Source organism: Lactuca virosa, chromosome 5, assembly GCF_052849685.1.
Source record: "Lactuca virosa cultivar CGN04683 chromosome 5, Lactuca_virosa_CGN04683_v6, whole genome shotgun sequence".
NCBI lineage: Eukaryota > Viridiplantae > Streptophyta > Magnoliopsida > Asterales > Asteraceae > Lactuca > Lactuca virosa.
Genome location: NC_136430.1, coordinates 243,927,220 through 243,951,105, shown reverse-complemented (window position 1 = coordinate 243,951,105; position 23,886 = coordinate 243,927,220). Strand labels below are relative to the sequence as shown.

General features: G+C 31.6%; 4 protein-coding genes across 6 annotated transcripts; 3 read left to right on the top strand and 1 right to left on the bottom strand.

Moving 5' to 3' along the window:
• The first annotated feature begins 708 nt into the window (after window positions 1-708).
• On the top strand, window positions 709-3,393 carry LOC145115633 (S-adenosyl-L-methionine-dependent methyltransferases superfamily protein). The gene is made up of 11 exons (XM_079051978.1): window positions 709-925; window positions 1,309-1,389; window positions 1,526-1,604; window positions 1,750-1,891; window positions 1,998-2,067; window positions 2,168-2,232; window positions 2,336-2,414; window positions 2,502-2,589; window positions 2,707-2,771; window positions 2,845-2,934; window positions 3,040-3,393. Exons 1-11 carry the CDS (start codon window positions 788-790, stop codon window positions 3,154-3,156), a joined length of 1,014 nt encoding a protein of 337 aa, XP_078908104.1. The 5' UTR covers window positions 709-787; the 3' UTR covers window positions 3,157-3,393.
• Window positions 3,394-4,424: 1,031 nt separating this feature from the next.
• LOC145117766 (uncharacterized) lies at window positions 4,425-7,283 on the top strand. 2 transcript variants are annotated; one of them, XM_079054081.1, is made up of 11 exons: window positions 4,425-4,831; window positions 5,005-5,073; window positions 5,163-5,258; window positions 5,345-5,475; window positions 5,552-5,747; window positions 5,823-5,998; window positions 6,095-6,224; window positions 6,317-6,477; window positions 6,562-6,620; window positions 6,773-6,868; window positions 7,042-7,283. In XM_079054081.1, the coding sequence occupies exons 1-11, from the start codon at window positions 4,538-4,540 to the stop codon at window positions 7,095-7,097; spliced, it is 1,464 nt and encodes a 487-aa protein (XP_078910207.1). In that variant the 5' UTR covers window positions 4,425-4,537; the 3' UTR covers window positions 7,098-7,283. The 2 variants fall into 2 exon arrangements, with proteins under 2 accessions (XP_078910207.1, XP_078910206.1); XM_079054080.1 differs by having other exon boundaries at window positions 6,769-6,868.
• Window positions 7,284-8,523: 1,240 nt separating this feature from the next.
• Window positions 8,524-10,414, top strand: LOC145116416 (phosphoinositide binding protein). The gene is made up of 2 exons (XM_079052759.1): window positions 8,524-8,916; window positions 9,595-10,414. Exons 1-2 carry the CDS (start codon window positions 8,678-8,680, stop codon window positions 10,268-10,270), a joined length of 915 nt encoding a protein of 304 aa, XP_078908885.1. The 5' UTR covers window positions 8,524-8,677; the 3' UTR covers window positions 10,271-10,414.
• A 2,204-nt stretch (window positions 10,415-12,618) lies between these two features.
• Window positions 12,619-18,365, bottom strand: LOC145115352 (uncharacterized). Of its 2 annotated transcripts, none has more exons than XM_079051627.1 (13): window positions 18,005-18,365; window positions 17,189-17,270; window positions 16,902-17,005; window positions 16,532-16,658; window positions 15,857-15,951; window positions 15,481-15,604; window positions 14,786-14,965; window positions 14,558-14,716; window positions 14,268-14,316; window positions 14,108-14,172; window positions 13,862-13,906; window positions 13,341-13,529; window positions 12,619-13,238 (listed from the first exon to the last, which is right to left on the bottom strand). In XM_079051627.1, exons 1-13 carry the CDS (start codon window positions 18,040-18,042, stop codon window positions 12,882-12,884), a joined length of 1,614 nt encoding a protein of 537 aa, XP_078907753.1. In that variant the 5' UTR covers window positions 18,043-18,365; the 3' UTR covers window positions 12,619-12,881. The 2 variants fall into 2 exon arrangements, with proteins under 2 accessions (XP_078907753.1, XP_078907754.1); XM_079051628.1 differs by having other exon boundaries at window positions 13,341-13,508.
• Window positions 18,366-23,886: the final 5,521 nt, after the last annotated feature.

Below are 23,886 nucleotides of genomic sequence, written 5' to 3'. Positions count from 1 at the left end.
ACACACCCACAAACACATACCCATCACCCCCACAAACACACATACACACACCCACCCCCACAACACACACACTCACCCCCACCTCACCCCATCCCTACCCACAAACACACACACACACACACCCACCCCCACCTTCACCCCCACAAATACACACACACCTACACACACCCATCCACCCACCCACCCACCCAACACCACTACCACAATCACCGACCTACCATCACCACCACCACTACCCCACCACCACCAGCACCACCGCCGCCATCACCACCACTGCCACAATTTCCGCCGCCACCACCACCGCTGCCACCCCTACTGCCGCCACCACCACCACCACCGTCTCCATCATCGACACCACCACTGCCCCCCCCCCCCCACCCTACCACCGCTACCGTTTTCTAAAAATGAAAACCGATAGAAATATACACATCTAAACGCGTTTTCTAATTTTCTAAAACTGAAAATGAAAAATGAATAGGTTTTAACTAAACGCGTTTTCTAAATTTTCCAATGAAAACTGAAAATGAAAAACGAAAACTGAAATGGGAAAACGAAAAACAAAAAATGAAAACTATTTTTCCGTAACTAAATGCAACCTAAAAGTTTTAAAAAAATATAATGTTTTTTTAAACTACACCTGGTAAATATTTTTAAAACTACACCATTCTGGTTAAAAAAAAAAAAAAAAAACTCCACGCCGCTAATGAAAACCCCTTGGTCACAACTCAGAACGGCGTAACCTTGCTTTCAGCGGAACTGTACCAATTCCATAACCAGAAGAGAAGAAATGAGCAGACTGAATGGAAACCTACTACTACGTAGTTTTCTGAGAAGAAGAAGAACATTTTGCACAGCGGAGAATATTGACACTAATCTTCAGAGCTCTAAAGTCCAAATCTTCGATCGCCACCTCAAACGCAAACAAGTTAAGCTTTATTCTCTTCACTCTAATCTTCCTCCTTATCATAATTACTTTCTTTGATCTATTCCTAAGCATATGGTGTTGTATATGATGCGTGTTTCATAATTGATGAAATGTGAATTTGCGAAGTTAACATCAACGATTTTCTTCAATCGGTGGTTGCTAATGTAAATGTAAATTAGTTAGCATCTTTTATTGAAAATAAAATTACTATAGGTACAGCTGTTCTTAGATCAAAACTTATGCGCTCCCTAACATGATTAGAGATACAATTTTCTCTTGATTTTGGTGGATTTCTCTCTAATCTCATTTGCAATTTCCTTGGATCTTTTCTGATTATGCATCATTTCAGTTCACATTGTAAAGTTATTCTCACTTCATTGCAGCGTGATCGAGCTGCATGGCTGATAAACAGGAAAGATTCTCTTGTCAATACTGTGGCTGATAATCTTCTGGATCGCTTGGAGGTTACAAGATTTTTCTAACTTATATCTTTTTCCTCTATCTTTGTAAAATAAGTTTTAATCTTTAATACCCTAGACTTATACCTTCATTTTCTATTTGTTATATTACTCCCTCCATAAGTAAATACATTTTTTGTAGGATGTGAAGAAGACATTTCCTACAACATTATGTTTGGGAGGTTCTTTGGAAGCAATTAGGCGTTCTGTACGTGGGCGTGGTAAGACTTTTTGAAACATGTATTCTCACTCATGCAAGCATTTGAATAATTTAACAGATTTACATAATCATGAGGAATAGTCATCAGGTCCTCAAAGAATATCTAATATGCCATATAAAACCCTAATTCTTTGATGTACTTTTAGGTGGCATAGAGAAGCTAATTATGATGGATTCATCACATGACATGGTGAAATTATGTAAAGATTCAGAAAAAGATTTGTCTAGTGATAGCATTGAAACTTCATTTTTGGTAGGCGATGAAGAATTTTTACCTATACAAGCAAGGTATATATATGCTTAATTAACTCTCCATTAAATCATGGGCTTTTTATATCATAAGTTTTAGTTTTACAACTTTTACTTACTTGGATTGTTATTTGTGGTGTTAAAGTTGTGTTGATTTAGTGATAAGTTGTTTGGGCCTCCACTGGACAAACGATCTTCCTGGTGCAATGATACAGGTAGTGATACTTATGTAAAAAGACGATTATGCCCTTCTCAATAGTAGCCTAGGGGAACTAATGTACTGATAATTGGCTACTTGCTCTATATGTGTGACAGAGTAGGTTGGCATTGAAACCTGATGGCTTGTTTTTAGCAGCTATTTTTGGTGGAGAAACACTAAAGTTAGTTTTATTTTTTATTTTTTTTGCAAAATGATAGTTTTCTTCTACTTCTAATGATTTTTTTTTTTTTTTTTTTTTATTTTTTTTATTTTTTATAATATAGAGAGCTGAGAATTGCATGCACTATAGCACACATGGAGCGTGAAGGTGGTGTGAGTCCAAGAATATCACCATTAGCACAAGTATAATCTTTTTGATATCTATTTACTGAATTGCCCTTGTCTATTTCCATCCATTCATTTGATAGCTTCACCTTCACACACAAATAGGTAAGAGATGCAGGCAATCTGTTGACTAGAGCAGGCTTCACTCTTCCAGGAGTTGATGTTGATGAATACGAGGTTAGATATAATAGTGGTGAGCATTTTTCTCCAAATTCTTTTTTTTTTTTTTTTTTTTTTTATAAACTTGTTATTAGTTATGAAAATTATAATGTCTTAAATCTACTAAATATAATTCTCATTTCATGTTTAGCACTGGAGCTAATAGAACATTTGCGCGCAATGGGCGAAACTAATGCTCTTGTAAATAGAATCAAAGTAAGATTTATTTATTTATTTATTTGTGTTTGGAATTTTGTGTTTAATCTTTTTGTTTCTCGACTTTTTGTAGTTGTTGAAGAGGGACACAGCTGTGGCCACAGCAGCTGTTTATGAGTCCATGTTTGCAGCAGAAGATGGAACTATCCCTGCAACTTTCCAGGTCTTTCATTCTTAATTATGAGTTAGTTTAAGGCATATTGACTTTTGAAAATCTATCCAGTTATATGAGTTTATGACATATGAGGGAGGGGTATTTTGGGAACAGGTGATATACATGACTGGGTGGAAGGAACATGAGTCTCAGCAGAAGGCCAAGCGCAGGGGATCTGCTACTGTATCTTTCAAGGACATACAGAAGGAATTTGGACATACAAATAACTAAAATTTATTTGTAGATTAAATCTTTTTTTTTATTGGGGGGAAGAAATGCAGTTTGAAAAAATGATGCAATAAATTTTCTACTTAAATTCCCTATTTTGTTTAAGATAAAAGTGGTCTGTCTTTACCAACTTGTATCATATAGAGATTTAGTTTTAGATCTTCAAATAGTGGCTATTGCTACTGACAACCTTGACATGTTTAAAACTATAAATATAGTAAAACCTTGGTATTTGTTTTGTGGGCAGTGTTGTTGCTTGTTGGATTGAATCAAGTAAATATATATATATATATATATATATATATATATATATATATATATATATATATATGAGTGTTTTCTTTTCATATAATACAAACTAGACGAATGAATATAGAAAATTAGAGAAAGAATGTGTGTGTGTGTGTTTTTTCATTAAGTACTAACTTTTTTACAAATTTGCTGTTATTTTTGTAAAACATATTGCTATTTTTTAAAATATTTTTTAAAGTTCATCTATTCAAACAATATTCAAAAAATTAAAAAAAAAAAAAGTATTACTTTTGTGTGAAGACATCAAATTAGATGTTTAATGAATAAAATGAAAGAAAATTATGTCATTACTATTGAATTTCAGTAAACTTTAAAATAGACGAAGAGTTTAATGATTTTCAAGTATAATGTTGTATTTTGGTCCTACATTTACACAAGAGAACTAACTTGTTACATAACCAAGCATGTTAATATTTTCAAAATAATTGTTATATTAATTATTTTAGAAAATCTAGAAAAAAAATGTGGTAAACGGTAAAATACATAAAGCACAACCTATTATGCAACTATATTCAGAAAAGTGATATGACGATTATGGTTGATGACATGAGTGGTTCATATCAATGGATCGATCTCTTATAAAATATCAAAAGATAAAATTCGATAGAAAATATAAATGTCATGTTGTTTGATAATAGTGTTACATTTTGATACATTATAAGAATTAAACGTGTGTTATAAATCATATATGTCATAATTGTTATAATCATCCCATTTAGATAAATCAATCTCGATCATTTTTGGCTAGTTTTTCAATAATGTCGAGGGAGGATCGGATCACAAGATTGTAGTTATTATTTATTTATAAAAGAAATTAATAATTTGTTTGGAATTTTGGATTAACTAATATGAATCAAATATAAACCCTAAAAAAATCTTTTTTAAATTGTTTATTCTCGTAAAAAAGAATATTTTTTTCTAAAAAGTTTAGAACCGGATAAAAAAGACCGGAACGGGACAATATCACCGGCCTCACCGGCCCGCTCCCCATCTCTGCCTCCCTTCTAAACCCCCCTTCCCCCGAAAAACCCTGACCCATATCCGGTTTCTTCGTACGGGAAACCCGCCGGCCATGGTTGGTTGCTACTCTTGCATCGCTTGTAGCAGCTTACGCCTATCTATCTTTCCTACCACCACCATCGCCGCTGCCTCCGTGGTTGCCCTCAAATTTTCACCAAAATCCGCATTCCCATTTCTCAGAAACACCATTGGATTATCATCTTGTCGTCGTCGAATAATTTACGCCGCTGCCTCCACCGGTAGAAGTAGTAAGACTACTACTCCTGACTACTATAAAGTTCTTAAAGTTCGTAAAAATGCTACCTTGCAGGAGATCAAGAGCTCCTATCGAGCACTAGCTCGCAAGGTTAGTTACTTTTCAAACCTTTTTTTTTCCCTAATTAAGATAATAGAACATTTTCAAAATCTGCATTGACATTTGTGTTGAGTTTAACATGAGTTACGACTTCCACCACAAGACATCTATATCTATGGTATTCAATCTTGTGCTAACATCATTATGTGCCTCATTTGCAACAGTATCATCCAGATATGAACAAGGCTGATGGAGCAGAAGAGAAGTTCAAAGAAATAAGTGCTGCATATGAGGTATATCTTATACGACTCCCAAAAAGCTTTTTTGGATTATATTTCCTCATTTTGTATTCATATAAGCTAAACCAGTTTGTGTTACATAGGTCTTATCAGATGAAGAGAAAAGATCATTATATGATCAATTTGGGGAGGCAGGTTTACAAGGGAATTATGATGGATCAGGTACTGGTTTCCAGGAGGTAAGATTGTATCACTCACTTTAAAACAACAACAACAATATCACTTCACTGTAATATCTTCCTTTAAAGGTAATTCTTTGTTTTAGGTGGATCCATTTGAAGCGTTTGGCACCTTCTTTGGGGATTCAAATGGGTTTTTTGGCGGGAATGGCATGAATGAATCAGGAGACAATAATTTCAATTTCAGAAGCCAAGGCACCCACTCTCTCAACATTCGGTAATCATCTTGTTTGCTTTTTCTCTTTGCCAAATTGCAATTAATGGAGTTATATAATTCATTGATTATTGTCCAGACATGATGTCTTTTTGAGCTTTGAAGAGTCCATCTTTGGAGCAAAACGTGACATTGAAGTTTCTTGCTTTGAGACATGTGATAATTGTGGTGGAACAGGAGCTAAATCAAGAAACTGTATAAAATCATGTAACCAATGTGGAGGAAGAGGAGCAGTAATGCAAACTCAGGAAACACCATTTGGGGTTATGTCTCAGGTAAACCTCTTAAGTCTTAACTTTCTCCATTTTTTTCAATTTGGTTTTTAGCCACTTACTTGTTTTCAATTCCAGGTGTCTAGTTGCTCAAAATGTGGTGGTGATGGGAAGATCATAACTGAAAAGTGTCAATATTGTAGAGGTGAAGGTAATGTACAAAAGACTAGAACTGTGAAAGTGGTGATTCCACCTGGTGTCAATGATGAAGACACCATGGGAATACAAGGAGAGGGCAATATTGACAAAACAAGGTATGCTGCTAGCATAAATAGGCAAACAACTATAAACTATAACAGATAAGGGCAAAATACATAACAAGATAGTGATACTCTTGATCTTGAATGCAGGAATAGAGTTGGTGATTTGTATTTAGTCTTTCATGTTAAACAAAAAAATGGAATTAGACGTGAAGGTCTTAATCTTTACTCAGAGATTAATATCGATTATACACAGGCAATATTAGGTACTGTGATTAAGGTAAAATAAAAACTTATCTAAAATTAGTCAACAATGCTGATATTATTTTGCTTTGAATTTGTGGTTCTGAGTTACTTGTTGATATAATTTAGGTTGAAACTGTTGATGGTGTAAAAGATCTTCATGTTCCTTCTGGAATTCAACATAGGGAAAGCATAAAACTGTCAAAGATGGGAGTTCCAGATATTAATAAGCCTTCTGTTAAAGGGAGTCATCACTTCATTGTGAATGTCCACATCCCTAAATATATCAGGTCATTACCTTGCCATGTCAGCAATAATTTTAAATTACTAACTAAGTAATCAATCTCATGTCATTCATTACCTTGCCATGTCAGCAACGAGGAGCGCCTATTGGTTGAAAAGCTGGCAGCAGTTCGGCATCACACAGTTAACGGTATAAAAATAAAATACGTTTTTTAGTTGTCTGATCCGTAAAATAAAAATTAATTACAAAATTATGAAACTATAAATCTATATATTCAGACAGATAGTTGGCAAACACAAATCATTATCTTATTATCTTATATTTGTATTTTTGTTAGGAAGAAAGGATGATGATACCTTTGAGAAATATAAACAAGATTTCACTTCAAGCAAAAAGCTTGGCACATCTATATGGAACTCAATTCGAGACGTATTCAGGTATGCATATTGCATCCTAATTATATTGTATTTGTACCACGTTCTTTTTTCATATAATATGATTTCGCTAGGTATCTATTCTGTTATCTTTATTGCTTTGTTGCTGTTACTGTTACTGTTAATATGTTAATAAAGACAGACAGACAAACATAATTGTATTGTTTTTGTGACAGGGGACGACAATCTGGGGATCGATTTGCTTCCACAAGTAGCGTGTGCACTTCAGTAAACTACTGGAAACACAATTCACCAATTTCTCCAATTATATTTTTTACTGCTGTTATTCTTATGGTTACATGTATATTTAACTCATCATACGTGAAAGTGAAACAAAGACGAGACTAAGTGGAGACATGAAAGATGTCATATGTATGTCAACAATCTTGTAATAAGTTATAAGAAAAATATTATGTAATTGTTGAAGCAATTCTCAACCCCTTTAAAAACACCAAGTAATTCAAAGAAATATTGTTACAAAACAAAAATATGTTGGAAACTTGTATCGATTGGGTGTTTCGTCGAGTAAATCGAAGGATAATCCAAGAGGAGATCAAGAAAGGTAACAAAACCTACATGGATTGATTCTTTCATCTGATAAGTCGAATCCTAACAAAAATAAAAAACAACAAACAAAATATTGAGCAAAACATTGCACTTGAAAGACCGAATAGAATCATACATGATGCCAAATAGAGGATTGGAGAAGAGAAAGGAGATCCGATGATATACTTATTAATTAAACAATTAAGCTTAAGAACTGTGGGATTACCTTCAACAAATCAACTAAATAGAAAAATTGACCAATAAATTTGGAATGGATTAACTTCATGATGCTAATCTAGCCAGGATTTTCGATGAACACCTGCTGATTTCTCGTTTCCAAGTTGTTGATCTAAATAGTGTATAACATTCAATTCAACTTGGGCAGAAAAAGGAATTGCAGATACATGAGAAAATGATACATGACTGACTCTTGGTTTATATATATTAAACAATTAGGCTTAAAAACTGTGGGATCACCTTCAACAAATCAACTAAATAGAGAAATTGACTAATAAATTTGGAATGGATTAACTTTATGATACTGATTTCTCGTTTTCAAGTTGTTGATGTAAATGATGTATAACATTCAATTCAACTTGGGCGGAAAAAAGAATTGTAAAAGCATGAGAAAATGATACATGAGTGACTCTTGGTTTTGGTTTATAAATATGACACTTGACATAAAAAAATACTTTGTTTATTAGAATAAAAATTTTAGAATTTCTTATAAAATAGGAATGATCTTATTTAATTGTAAAATAATATGTTTCCTTGCTTCATTGCTTTTTTCGGTAAATGTGTTTCGGGAATTTAATGATATTTGTGAAAGCTTGGTGAGATTATTTTGTTAGAAAAATTTTCTCTACCAAAGAGCTTCTAGCTTCTAGCAGTGTCAAGTGTTGTATTTTCTAATTGTATTTTCTAATTGAGGGACTTAAGTCTATCAAACATAGATGGGTTTAAAAGTAGCTTAGAATTAGATTAGATTTTGTGTTAAAAAAAAAAAGTCTTCAAAAATTCAATTATTTTATATTATATAGTTTCCGTTAAAACAAACAACGGTCAAGACGGTAGTTATCTACTCTACGGGATATAAATAGGAGATGGGATGTTATGTTACACAAAGACAACCTCAAAGGAGGCTCGTTAAAATTCTAGGGTTTCCAAGTCGACAGTCGATCTCAGTTACTTCCTCTTGAAATCCGAATTCAAATTCAACTCCAAATCCAAATCCAAATTTAATCCCTCCTGAATTGATCTGAAAACATGCCTCAGAGACATTCCAAGAACAACAACGATCTAGCGTTCTTCACGTATGACGAGAAGAGGAAGCTAGGTTACGGTACTCAAAAGGAGAGGCTTGGTAAAGATTCCATCAAACCCTTCGATGCTTGCTCTCTCTGCTTGAAGCCCTTCATCGATCCCTTGTGCTGTCAAAAAGGCCACGTCTTCTGTAAAGAGTGCATCCTCGAGTGCTTATTGTCCCAAAAGAAAGATATCCAAAGGTAATATACTCAATTTACCCTATCTTCTTTAATTCTATATATACTTGCTTGGATTAGAGGATCGGGATTGGAATAGTAGTTGACTTAGTCTATACCTGAACTCATTGCTCTCCAATCTCATTAGGAGATCCAAAATACACTAGGCATTACGTCTGACCTGTGATTTGAGTGGGAAGCTCCATCAATGCATAACCCGATGGTTGTTCATGTATGTAGTTCATTATAGGTGTCTAGTAATATTGGTTATGGAAATTTGTTCTTATTTCTGGTCTCTGGAAGAAGATGAAGCTCTAATGTTAATGGATGCTCAGTGCAAAGGTAGGTATTATGTAAGTAGATTATTTATTACTGAGTATTCATGAAAGAGGATATATTTGTTGCTGTTTACATATTCCTTCTTTTTATCTAATTGATTTCACCAAGAATAATGATAACCCCAATGAGATAGTCCTTGCCCATTAACATGAGGTGCAATCCCTGCTTTCTTTGGATGGGACAAAAAATCGTAGTTTTTTGTCCCATCCAGTCCCAACTTTTTGGGTGGGACAAAAAGTTGCAGCTTTTATACGGACATCAGTCAGGTGGGATAAAAACTGCAGTTTTTGTCCCATTGACAAGGATCCTAATCTTAGTGTCAGTGTATGCTAAACACAGTACAACCTGTTATGTTTGCGACAGGAAGCTAGCTGCCCATACTACCCAACAAAAACAACAAAAAGACGAAGAAACCGAAAAAATAGCCCTACAAAAAGCCCGGGAACTCGACGCCTTCGATCAACAAAACCACGGTGCGATCCCACAATACACTGATAAAAACTTGAACCGCGATCAAAACAATTTCCATGGTGCAAACAGTGTGAAAACCACATCATATGAAGCAGAAGCCCTTAGAACCATGAAAGCATTTTGGCTACCCTCCGCCACCCCAGAAGCTCCGGTCAAAATCACCGCCCCTTCCACCGCCACGACCTGCCCGGAAGGCAACGAGAAGCTTAAAATGAAATCCCTTTTCTCTATTCGCTTCACCGAAGAGACAAATGAGGAAAAGACGAATTCGCCCTTGGATAAAACTTACGTGTGCCCTAGTTGTAAGGTGACATTGACTAATACTTTAGGGCTTGTGGCTTTAAGTTCTTGTGGACATGTTTTTTGTAAGAAGTGTGCAGAGAAGTTTATGGCGGTTGATAAGGTGTGTTTGGTGTGTAATAAGGGCTGCAAAGAGAGGAATTTGATTTATTTGGAGAAAGGTGGGACCGGGTTTGCGGGTCATGGGGATAATCTTGACGCTAAAGATTTTAAGCATTTGGGAAGTGGGTCGGGTCTTGGGTTGGTGAGACCCGCTATGAAAACATGATCTTTGATTGATGTAATTCTATATTTTGATATAACATTTGTATTTCTTTTCGTGCACAAGGATCATATTGTTGGCTTGTTGCTGTATATTTTTTGACACTTTGACTTTTCAATGAGTTGCTAATATATGTGGATGTTGATCAAATTAGCAACAAATAGAAATAAGTTTAGGGTTAAGTACTACTTATTTATCCAACTTTTTTCCAATTTATGAATGTTAATTGTTGATGTAAAATATACAAAAAAGTTTTTAAAATAGGACCAAATGTTGCAACCAATTAACTGAAACAGTTAAATGTATGATTTGGTGTTAGTTTTTAACCTAAGGCTAGGTGTGGTCTAATGTGTTATTACAATATCATCATCATATTTAAAACACATTATTGTATCACCACTCTATGTCATTATATCCTTTTTTTTTTTTTTTAATAAAAATATTTTTTAAATAATTAAGAAGTAGGAAGAGAGAAAAAAGGGATTAGGTGTGGTCTAATGTGGTGCAAATCACATTTCAACAAGATGTAAATGGTCCACATTAAGCTGGGGTGATGTTCACATCACCACCACATTCTTTTTTTTTTTTTTTTTTTTTAAACGGCAAATCTAACATACTCCTTAAATCCACCTATGTCCACGACAGGACTTGAATCCTCAACCTCAAGGAGAGAAGACAACACCGAAAGAGGTTGTTCGCATCACCACCACACTGCTATATTAGCCATGAAGAGGCTTCATGACAAACATGATCTAAGGAGCTGATGTGCGATAGTGTTCAAAATATTTAAAAATAATATTTTATTAAAATACAAAGTTTAGAAATTTAACTTAACAATCTTATGTTAGCTAGTTGTATGATTTGGTCCTACTTTAAAACATTATTAAATATTTTGTATGCAAATATTATTGTATAAAAAAAAATAACAATAAATATTGCATAAACAAGTAATTAACCCACCATAAGTAAATATCATCAAACTTTTACATTGATTACAAATGAAGAATGAACATGCTTTTAAAAGCTACATGTGTCCAATTAACACATCCTCATTTTATTGCCTTATATTTCTTTTGATTACTTTTTGAACTCCTTGATTTAGAATTCTTTCTTTTTTTATTTAAGTTTTATTAGTATTAGAAAATTATTATTATTATTAGAAAGATATTATAAATAATACTAATATTTTATTTTATTTTACTAATATTATTTGATTTATTCATTATTATTATTATTATTATTATTATTATTATTAAAGCAAAGTTTGTCTTTATTAATCATCAGATATACTAACCGTTTGAGTATTAAAATTGCATGGTACATTATGTGTATTATGTGAAACATAAACATTAAGTCGAAGGTTTCCATCATGTAGAACGTTCTGATCCGTACTTACGTAAATATGACAAAACAATAAGCATTGGATACGTTTCTTGTAAATCAACTATCACATAATGGTTACCGTGAACATGAACAAATACAACATATGCATGATTTGGTATGTCTTTCATGTCATTTCAAAGTGAGAACCACATTGTAGAACCTTCTTTGTTCAGATAATGAACGATAACACAATATATGTTAGCAAAGAGAGTAGTAGTGTCTCACATAATCAACCAATATTCAGATGTAGCAGAACTCCAGAGAAATTCAAGGAGTGACACATCGTGTTAAACTAATCACCATAACTCACTATGTACTCTGCAGGATGTGCTAATAGCTTGTTGCATAAATTCGATCGAATCTAATGCCAATAATCTTCAATATGACTAAGAGAAAAAACAATGATCTAGAATCCACAATTTTCATCTCAAATTACATTTTGAATGTGTCAAGACGCATGTATGAAATTCATGTAAAATTTCATTCATAAGTGGATTTGAATTATGCATTGGTTGTGTCTTGGTTGAAGTATGAGTTGGACATTGAAGATTCTCAAAACAAATACGTGTTATGTCTTTCTGGTTCTTGATTTAAGTCAAACCGATTAGTCTGGGTATTATCTTATTTATATATAGAAAAAATACGTCTACAAGAATCTTGAGCTGGAGGGGTGGGGTTTGGTTTTTTGTGCAAGTATCTTCTTCTTACACATATGGTTCCAAAAATTATCAAGAATATACCAAATAATGAATAATAAGATATCAATTATTAAAATGGTACCTGAAATTATTAGAAAAAGTGTACCCTAAACAATGCCTAAATGGCAAAAAGAACATGAATACTATTTTGGTTGTATTTGCTACAAGACCTGCATTTTTGTCTTGTCAAGATTCACATGATGTTTTGCAGACATCTCTTTTGGGTGAAACAAAACCCAAAAACTTTGTACATACATGTCAAGACATAACACATCCAGGATTAAACCTTTATATACAACAAATTATACAAATCTCCCTTACACTTCTTTTCTGCACAATTCTATCCCATGTCCATTTCCATTTCCATTTTCATCCCCCTTTTCCCCACACAATCTTAATATCAAATCAATCAATCACCACACCACCTCCAAAACCAAAACCCAAAAAAAAAAAAAAAAAAAAAAATTATAAAATCATCAAACACAAAACACTTGCTATATAACCAAAAGATCCCAAAATCATCATCATCATCATCATCATCTATTCTTGAAGAAATTAAGATCCCAACGCCGTAACAAGCCGTCCATTATATTACCAGACGGGGTTCTTTCCACGGTTACCGTGGCTTTCGTCCGATCCGCCATGTCAGCATCCAAGGTGGGGCCCACTGATGGTGTTACTGTTGGTGTCATATTCGATGATGATGTGCTGTTGCATGGAGACATGAATCTTGACTGTGAATCACTGCTGCTAGCTGTCGAAACACTTGTGGGGTCCGCTTTTATTGGTGTAGAATGATTTGTTGTTGTTGTTGGATTTGTATCAGTGGATTCTGTTTCTGGTTGTTTCACCTCTAAATCTTTTAAAGACAGGAGTACAGCTTCCATCAGCATCTAAAACAATCATCAGATCATGTATTTAGAAAAACAACTAATAATAATAATAATAATAATGATGATGAGTAGGGGTATTTTAGGTATAAATAAAAAGGTTACCCTTTCTTCTTCCTCGGCATTGCATGGGAGACCTTCTATGTGTTGAAGTGGGTATTCAACATACTCATGATCTTCTAGTATTGAGGGTCCATGACCATTAGAAAAGTCAAAGTCAATCATTTTAGAAGATGATGATGATGGAATAGGTTCTGTTGTACTTCCTTCTTCCTGAACCAATAATTCGATCATCTTTGGTGATTTGTCAACATTTTCTGCTCTAAATTATATAAAAAAAAAATGGCTAAACGAATTGCAAAATAAGGCCAGAATTGGGATTCAAGATTCCATTCCATTGAGTATTTGGTTGTCAATGAACGGAATTCAGTTCCATGAAAATCTTTCAGATTCACGATTCCATCAGAATAATGGAATGTGCAAGAGTACTTAAATTCCAATTCCATCCATTTGGATTCCAATTCATTTTAGTGATTCCATATGAGTTGATTATTGGTATGGAGGGAGTAATGAAGATGATTCAACTGAAGGACAAGAGAGAAAAAGAGAAAAAGAAAGGAAAATACCTCAGAACTGCATGGAATATCTGTTAATGGCATATCTGAAGGAACCTGAAAGTTTTTTTTTTTTCTTTTTTATAAAGTCAAAAAAAGTCTTTGCCAAAAGAACTAAATGCAAGAAATAGCAATGTGTTTTCATTTATTTGTAGATTTTTCAATGTACAAAATAATAAACAAATCAATGAAAGTACATTGCTATTTCTTGCATTTAACACTAAACAAAACGACAGAAAAAGAAAACCAAATACTGACCTCAGTCCTACTCATTGGCCTTTTGGAACGGAGTTGATTAATGGCATCCTCTGTACTACTTGATGCTGAACACGAATTTATAAGACAAAAAGTATCATGTCAAAAACCATTCAGACAAATTGAAATCAAACCAATTTAAATCACATTAAAAATGGCATGCCTTGAGGTGTAACATGAAAATCGTTTTCATATCCAACTCCATGGAATTCCTGAATGCAGAGAGAAATTATTACAAACATTTGTTATGATGGAATTGGGGAAGGAATGGAATAGTTCATTCCATCAAAATGAAAATTAATTTCATTTCTTTCTACAATTACATGCCAACAAACATGACCATGGATTGTAACGACTCATTCCATTCCATTCCTTTTCTATTCCATTCCATTCAACCAAACAAACCCTTAATCTGGAAATTATATTGAGTGTGTGTGTGTGTGTGTAATATACCTTGCCAAGGTAATCGAGAGGTGTATCAAAGAAGTTTCCTTTAACATCATCTTCTGGAGGTTGCAAGACATTGTGGAAAAAGATATTTATAGAATCAAAATAAAATTGAGGACGTGGCGAATTATGGTCACCCTCAAATTTTATAATATTCTTGTCTCCCTGTCAACATAAAAGTATTAAACAAAAAATAAAATCAAGAATTTGTACAAATAGTAAATAGTAAATTACCATGTAAGCCTCAAAAATACGATCTGAATGATGTGGTTGTATAAAATCATCATCTCCAGCATGACCAAAAAGAACAGGAACAAAAGAAGATTTTGCAACTTTTATGGTATTCAGCTCCACAATATCAAACTTTGCCTTTTTAAGAATAGCTCTTCTCATGTATTGGATAGCAAATTTAACCTACAAACACAAAACCAAATAAAAAGACTAAAGCCCTCTTCTTTTTCTTTTCTTTTTTGTTGAATGATGTTTAAAAGATATTTGAGAAATAGACAACATACTTCAAGAAATGAAAGGAAAAATAGATGAGGGCAAATTTGTAGAAAACTATGATTTAAAAGGGGAAAGCCTCCTTTCCCTGATTTTCTCTAGTAAGCCGTTCTTTCTGTAGTATTAAGTAAAAAAGAAACACTCATATTCTATGTATGAGTGTGTTTTTTTACTTAATGTAGAAAGAACAACTTAATAGAGAAAGTCAGGAAAAGGAACCTTTCCTCATTGAGTCCTAACTTTTTACAAATTTGTCCTTGTATGTGTTGTCATTTTCTCAAATACTTTTTAACATGATTTATCCAGATAATACTTAACAATGCCTAAGAAGAAAAGAAACATATTGATATTATAGCATAATCTTGATTAGTGAACTAAATCATTAATCACTATTATGACTATATATGTATAATAGATGAACATACAGTGAATTTGGGCAGACGAATTTTGTAGGTATCAACAAGTTCCATCATTAAATCAACCAAATCAGAGAAAGGACTATCAAGAACCATTCCTGCAATTGAAGGATCCTCTGCTCCATACATCAGGCTGACATCATCAACATATTTAGTCATAAAACTCACATCACATATCACTATAATATCAATTATTTGGGAGAAAAAAAAAATGTATAGTGATCTAAATGAGGTTATGTGTACATAAATGATACCTAAGTCCATAAACTTTTAAACTATGCAAGGTTTAGTTTATAATCATGTTGTGATTAAATATACCTGTACGGAAATCACTTCTAGATATAAGGGTAAAATGGTCATTTACTCATATTCAAAAAGTTATTACCTTGTTACAGCTCCCATGGATCGACCCCAAAGGGCAATTAATGAAACATTTCCATCAGCCCGCAAGTAATTTACCACGGATTTCAAATCATCTTTCTGGAAAGAAAAAAAAAATCCATTTCAACTTAAAGGGTGAAAAGGTAATATCACAACAATTAATAATCTTAAAACTTAGGCATGTCAATGACTACACTTCCTCTACGATTAAAAAATGCAAGAAATAGCAATGTGCTTTTGTTAATTTGTTTATTGTAGTATCTAATATCTTACTTCCATTTCTTCCTATTAGAGCATTATACTTTAATAATCTATCCAGTTATAGCAATGTCATTGAAATACAAAGAAAATTTCACTGCTATAATTAGGTAAAAAAAAGTGAAAGACAATGATATAATTGGGTAGATTGATAAAAGTGCATTGTCTTAAAAAGAAAATAAAAAAAATGAAAGGGCAATGTTGTAATATAGAAAAATGAAAGTGAGGATGATGTAAATACACAAATAAAGAAAGAACCATTACATAACCATACAGATATATCTTTATATTTTAACAGCTATCAACATATGCATTCAGTTTTCAAACAACACAATAGATGGAAGATTTAAATAGATTCATGTAGAATTTAATCAGGATTATTAAAAATCTATCAAAAAATTAAGATTAGTTATTCACTTACTTCATACCACCCTAGACTGACATGTTCTCCTCCAGAAAGTCCAGATCCAGAAAAATCAAGAGTGAATACAGTAATATTTGATGGCAATAATATTATAGCTGCTTCACTAGCATCTGCTCGGCATCCACTGCCACATCATCACATTTATGTAAACTTGTAAGTAGACAAATTTGAAAGAAAACATGTGGGAAATTGGAAGAAAAAACTAATGAGGGCAAATTTGTAAAAAGTTAGGACTCAATGGGAAACCTGACTTTCTCTATTAAGTTGTTCTTTCTGAGTTAAGTTAAAAAGAAACACTCATATAGAGCTTTCTGAATTAAGACATGTTGTATGAAGTCCATAAAAGCAAAAAGAAGCAACATCTAACCTGTTTCCATGGCAGTATATTACACATGGCAGAGGCTTTCCTTCAGGACTCACAATTGGCAAGTAATGACTACACTGAAGAGTGTCTCCTCGGCTATTTACTATCTGAAAAGACAAGAATACCCTTAAACATGTGTATATTCATGAATAACGATTAACAATATAGTGTGTATAAAGACTGATGTATATTGAACCAGAGGATCATCATTTTTGGGACACAGTCTCTTCTAATTTTAATGTTCATATAAAAAAAGTAAAATATTAAAGATTTACCCTAAAAGATCTTACCTCTAAATCTTTTCTTTGAAACCACTTCCCTTTAAGCATGAATTCTTGATCTAGTAAATCATTGCTTGGCTCATACTCAGCTCTGCAACCAAAAAAAAAAAAAAAGATATTCGTCATTAAGTGTTAATTATGCGCAATTTTTAATTCATTCATATGCATTACTAACATGACATGATCATATAGCACTATCAATGGATTGTGCTGAAAACAATATCTAGAGATGAAAAAAAGTATATACACATCATATACATAGTTTGAGGGAAAATTAACAATAATAATAATGAGTAGACATGTGTAAAACCCAAACACCTAAATCTACATATTAGCCCAATGATCTTTGAATCAACTTAAACTATGGTGGAAGTTATTAGTAGCCAACAATCACAGTTAGAAACTATGAACTTATACCATGGTTAAAAAATGAATTAATCTACTTGATTAACATTTAACAGAAACCCTAATCTGTTGATCCAAACTAGAAGGAGTCATTGAAGCAAAAGAAAAAACTCATAATTCTGATAACTGCAACAACTTATATCAAAGGTTTATAACACTTATATAATTTTACTTGTAGAAAATCGGAACCCCTTCAATATTTTGAACAAAAACATTGAACTCATGCTCTAAAGCAAAATTGTAATAAAAAATACCCAAAAAGTAGAGTTCACAAACCCCATCGAATTGACAAATACTTTAAACAAACCCATAAAACCGACATCAGAATTTGGGGTAAAATCACATATATATATATACATCATCAAGTATCTTACGGAACACAGATATGAAAGAATTATAGATAGGGAGAACAGAAATGACCTAGGTGGGCGAATGATGAAGTTGATAAGCTGTTCCATAGAGATTAAAAAGCAATAGATCTTGCTTTATTTTCCAGATCCTAAGATGTTATTGTGTGGGATGTTCCAGTCATAAACGAGTAGTGTATATTGGGATTCGGTATGACAAAATTGAAGTCCGTTAATCGAGACGAAAAGCAAGAGATTTTGGTGTAGATTGGAAGAAGAATTGGTTTGCTGTTGTTATTGGTGTCAACGTTGGGTCGGTTCCCAGTTCGTGTTTTGTGTATCAAGATTTTCCCAAAATCAAAGACCCGTCTGTCTATTCTCTCTCCACCACCCTGTCGTCCTGTGGGCTGTCACCACCCAAAATGCTCTTTCTTTCAAGTAACATTTCATCCAAATTTAGTTAAGACTTTAATTAATTACCCTTTACCAATATTTTCTATTTAACTATAACATATTGCAATGTGTTTTCTAGTCTTAGATAGAAATAAGGTTTTTTTTTCCTAAATATAATATATATAATAAGTGAAATCAAACCATCAAAAGTTGATTCAATTCGTAACTTTTGCTTCATTAGCATTGAATGGTTTTTTCAATGATGATTAGGTGAGATGATTTAGATCCATTTGGTTGTGAGACAGAAATACCAAAAAAATTGATGTTTTTCCTTTTGTTTGGTATTAAATGAATAAGGAAAGCAAATAATAATATCATGTTTGATTTGGTTAAACAATTGACCAACTATACATTAAATTATATTTGTTTATGGTTGATATGTTTTTTAATATTACATATGCAATTTACTAAATTAACACTAGTTACTAAAATAGTGAAGATAACATTTAACATGTTTTATGTCAATTCCAGTGACATCATACATACTTATAAAACTAACATTTTTTCTTGAATCTCATGCATTTGAAACTCTCTTTTTTAACTTCCTCAAACCACATTCATTTGAAACCCCATTTTTTAACTAATACGACTCAAAAGTTTTTTTAATTATGATTTAACACTCAAAAGTTTTATAACTTATATTATGTTTAATTAGCATTTAGTGAAAAGTTTACTGTAAAAAGGCTAATCTTTTGGGAAGACATGCATACAAATCATATACAAATTTCAGAAAGAAAACAAACTTAAAGGTTTTTGTGTTTGGTTGAGGTCTTATGACCACTTTTGAAAATATGTTATTATATTAGAGCTTTTAATTTGTAAGTTTGTTATACTAATTCGTTTTTATATTCTTCGTTTTTGGATTATTGTAATACAATCGTTCTATATATTGTGGTTTAATCGTTAATATATTGATCATATGTTATATAGGGTGATGTCGAAAATATTTAATTAAATATTTTAAATATGTTTTTTTTTGTTTTGTAATTGTACCGTTTGAAAACGATAATTAATTAAAACTAATACATATGTTATACTTTCCATCTCTCTCTCTCTCTCTCTCTCTCTCTATATATATATATATATATATATATATATATATATATATATAATATAATAGAGGTCAAAACACTTCAACCAAAATTCATTTAAAATCTAATATTTCAAATGCTTTTTAATAATGATTGTAAAAATTTCAACATGTGTTACTTAATTGATTGATTAATAAAAATATTAATGTTTTGAAACTCCTAACTCTTAAACTTATATTATTTGTTTTGTTAGTTAACTAAAATCATTATCATTATCATTATCATATCATCATACATATTTATAAAGCTAGCATTTTTCCTTGAACCTCATGCATTTGAAACCCCCATAAAAATTTGCAAACACCTCATGCATTTGAAACCCCATAAAAATTTGCAAACACCTCATGCATTTGAAACCTCCTATTTTAATGAATACCACTCAAAAGTCTCTTAATAATGATTAACAATTCAAAGGTTTTATAACTTATATAATATATTTAATAAACAATTAATGGATACTCTACTATAAAAAGGTCAATCTTTTTGAGTAGACACACAAATACAAATCACATACAAAATTCACAAAGAAAACAAGTTTAAAGTTTTTTGTGTTGGTTTGAGGGCTTTGAACAATTTTTCGAGCCATGTTATTATGTTGAAGTTTTTAATTTGTAAGTTTGTTATATACTAATTTTTTTTGTATTTTCTTGATTTAAGTATTCTTTTAAGAATATCATTGTATGTTGTGGTTGAAATTTTAATGTAAATTAGATTAGATTCATGTTATCGATCATATGTTATGGAAGGTGATATATATAATATTTAATTAACTATTGTATACATGTTTGTATGTTCATGTTGCTTCAAAACAATAATTAATTAAAAATCATGGATATGTCATATTATCCATATTATCTATGGAAGCCTTTTTTAAAACACAAATTATCTATCTTATCAATTTATATTTTAGTATATGTTTAACATTTTAATTATAATAATAAGTGTTTTTTAAAAGTTTCTTTCACTTATTAATAATAACAAGTGGTTTTAAAATTAATAAACAATAATTATAAATAATAAAATCAAATTACATGGATATGTCATATTATTCATGCAAGTCTTTTTTAAAATGCAAATTGTCTATCTTATCACTTTATTATTTAGTGTATGTTTCACATTTTAATAATAATATTAAGTGTTTCTTAAAAGTCTTCTTTAACTTATTATTAATAATAAGTGGTTTAAAATTAATGAATAACAATTTTAAATGATAATAACATCAAATTATAAATTACATTTAGCTATAAATAAATTGTATTTTAAATGAACATCATTATTGAAATTAGAAAATGATCGCATAAGTAAAAAAATATTTAATCAATAATAATAATTGTTAAAAATAATACTAAATAGATAATTATATTTAATTCTATTAATAAGAAATGTGGGTTGATGTCAATGAATATTATTGTTCAAAATAATTGAGATTATATATATATATATATATATATATATATATATATATATATATATATATATAAATTAGTGTAAAAATATTATCTCAAAGTTTATGTCAATAACATAACCATTTTAATCATATATTTTTCAATAATTTAACAATATATTTTTAATCTTCATTGCGCAACGCGCGGGAATTCGTCTAGTATAGATGTAAAAGGAGTGGTTAGAGTCGATTAAGATGGTCTCATAGTCAAGTTCGGATCTTTATAGACCCAATTTTATTAGTAATGATTTATCCGAGTCGGTGTCTTTCTAAAATACCGACCCGGGTCCTCGACCAGATAAGAACAAGATCATTGCAATAACTATTAGTTAAGAACCCCAAGCTAGCACATCTCCAAAAAAGTGCACTCTATGCAAATAAAAGTATGAACATAGGACATAATCTAATCATAAAAGTACAAGGTATAGTTTATATTTAATAAAGCCCTATGAGGGACCGGGTAAAAGAATATAACCGGTCTCCCAAAAAGTTTAATAAAATCAGAGCATGACCTAAGGTAAGGGGATCACTCTTTTCTTTATTGTCAGTTCATACTAAAAACATGCAATCTCGCCACATCAGATAACAATATCAAGGGGCCACCCTGGTAGAGCACATGACGTTCTTTATGTAAACATGTTACATGTAGGAAACCACCACCAGCCTGCTAACCATAAGATCAGAAAAGGGGCATATATGTTGGATGGGGTGTTCAAGGTCATCAATTAATTGGTAATATTTCTAGTAATAATAGGGTTCTTTTGGATTATCCTCATGATCCGATTAAACAATAACGAATTATGAGAAAATAAGTTGTTAATTCATTATGAATTAATAAATTAGTTGGAAATTATTTTAGAATTAATTAAATAGGTTGAATATTAATTAATTCATTACTAATAAATTGGAATATTCCAGAACCTTCCAGAATATATAAGTGGCCAATTTTATCCTAGAGATTTAAAAGATAAGGACTAATTCAGATAAAGATAATGATTATCCTTGAAGATTTGAATTAAACTAAATACTATAAATAGGATTCCAATGGTTAAAACCCGACACTGTCTTTTGTCTCCAAAAATTCTAGGGTTATGGAATTTTTAAATAAAGCATCATCTCTCCTAAAGTTCCTTTTGCTAGTTTGGTGTTTTAGGGTGTGATTCTACTAGAGGGATTCTTGGTTTGGGTCCTTGTCGTCTTTGCAATTATGGTTGTCACAATATTTCAATCAAGAAACCAAGAAGATCAAGAGGTTAATTAATTACCTATTTAAAGTAGATTGTTGTAATAGTAAAACATAGACCCTTAAGTTGCATGTACAGATAAGGTGTATTTAGCTTTCTGTTCCACAAACCAATGTGTATAGAATGCATTAATTCCCACAGTGGTATCGGAGTTAATATGTTTTAGTTATATGCACTATTAAAGTCGAAAATGAAAAAAAAAATCGTCAAAGGCGTCGCCCTATGGAGCGTGGCCCGCCTCGTCGGGTAGCTGCTGAATTCTTTGGATTTTGGTAAACACGTTAATATAAAATGTCATTCAAATAAGATTTAAATCGGAAAATGTAAATTAAATAAAATTTTAAATGTTATTTAATAGAATATTAATTTAAATATTTATGACAAATTCACATAAATAAGTCTCTTAGTTTTAATATTATTCTAATTAGATTTAGATATGAATATTTTAAAGTTTAAGTATTATTTAAATTATATTTAAATTTGAATATTTAACTAGAATTTTAAATATCATTTAATAGAGAATTAAACTAATTTGAATATTTAATAATCCATAAATTTAAATGATTTAAATTTATTATATAGTATGCTTATTATATGTATGACATAATTATAACATGCGCCCGCACATGTTTAATTAAAACATTATCAGTCATTATCAGTCGAACCATGACTAAACTCACTCGCTCTAATGCTATAAGAGAGGTTTAAGAAGGATTATGTGAATCATGATGAGGTCACTTTTTAAAAGCTCATAGTTTACCGTCCTCACCGCCTCTTTGCATTTTGAGAGTAGAGTTACCGAAAGGGTTTTTGATGGGATATATGTTTAAAGTTAAAAGTATTAACTAAATTAATAAAACAAAATTCCATGTTAATATAATTAAAAACGTGAATCATGTGTTACCCATGAAAAACACACATTTTCTTATAATCTGTTGTTGGAGAGTATATGGTTAGCCGACACATCAATTTGAGCATTATGGTGTGAATGATGTGAGACTCACAAATCTCAAGTGTAACTTGAGTTGAGAATCATGCGGTTTTTGCATGGTTGATTCACCATTGGTTCTATAATCCACAACATCCTTATCATAGAAATGAAACGAGCACACTCTAAGATTAACATGTCATTAACAGTCAATGAATCTTATAAATCTAGGAGTTTCATGGTGATTAAAATTAGAAAAGAGTATTGTCAACCTAAATAACTTTGTGATGTGTTTATGGCATCCATTTACACATCATAAAGCCAAATATGGATCTTATTAAATAAATTGAGCAATTATTAATAAGGACTATTAATAAGGACGAATTAAGTAAACTATAATGGAAATAAGAATTTAATGATGTCCAAATTTTCAATCACTAAAATCTACTGCTATACACCTCTAAAAGAATAAGCTAACATGATGATCAATCCTGTCTAAATTTGTAGTTTGGTAATAGTTCTCATAAACGAACAGAAAGAGTGTGCCTTAGATAAGAGCTTTTCCCAAGGTTCCTCAAACCACTGCATTCTAAACTATAAGACAAACTAGTTACCAAATATATGTTGTATTCCAACATTTTGAAGTAAAATAGAATTTCATTAAGTTAGAAGTTGATAATGGTTAATCAATTAGCTGTCATGTGCATATAATCAATTCAATATGATTTTGATATGAACAAACTTTGAAATATCTATGAAGGAGTTGCATGGCATGCTGAGGTTTCCCTTTTGAAA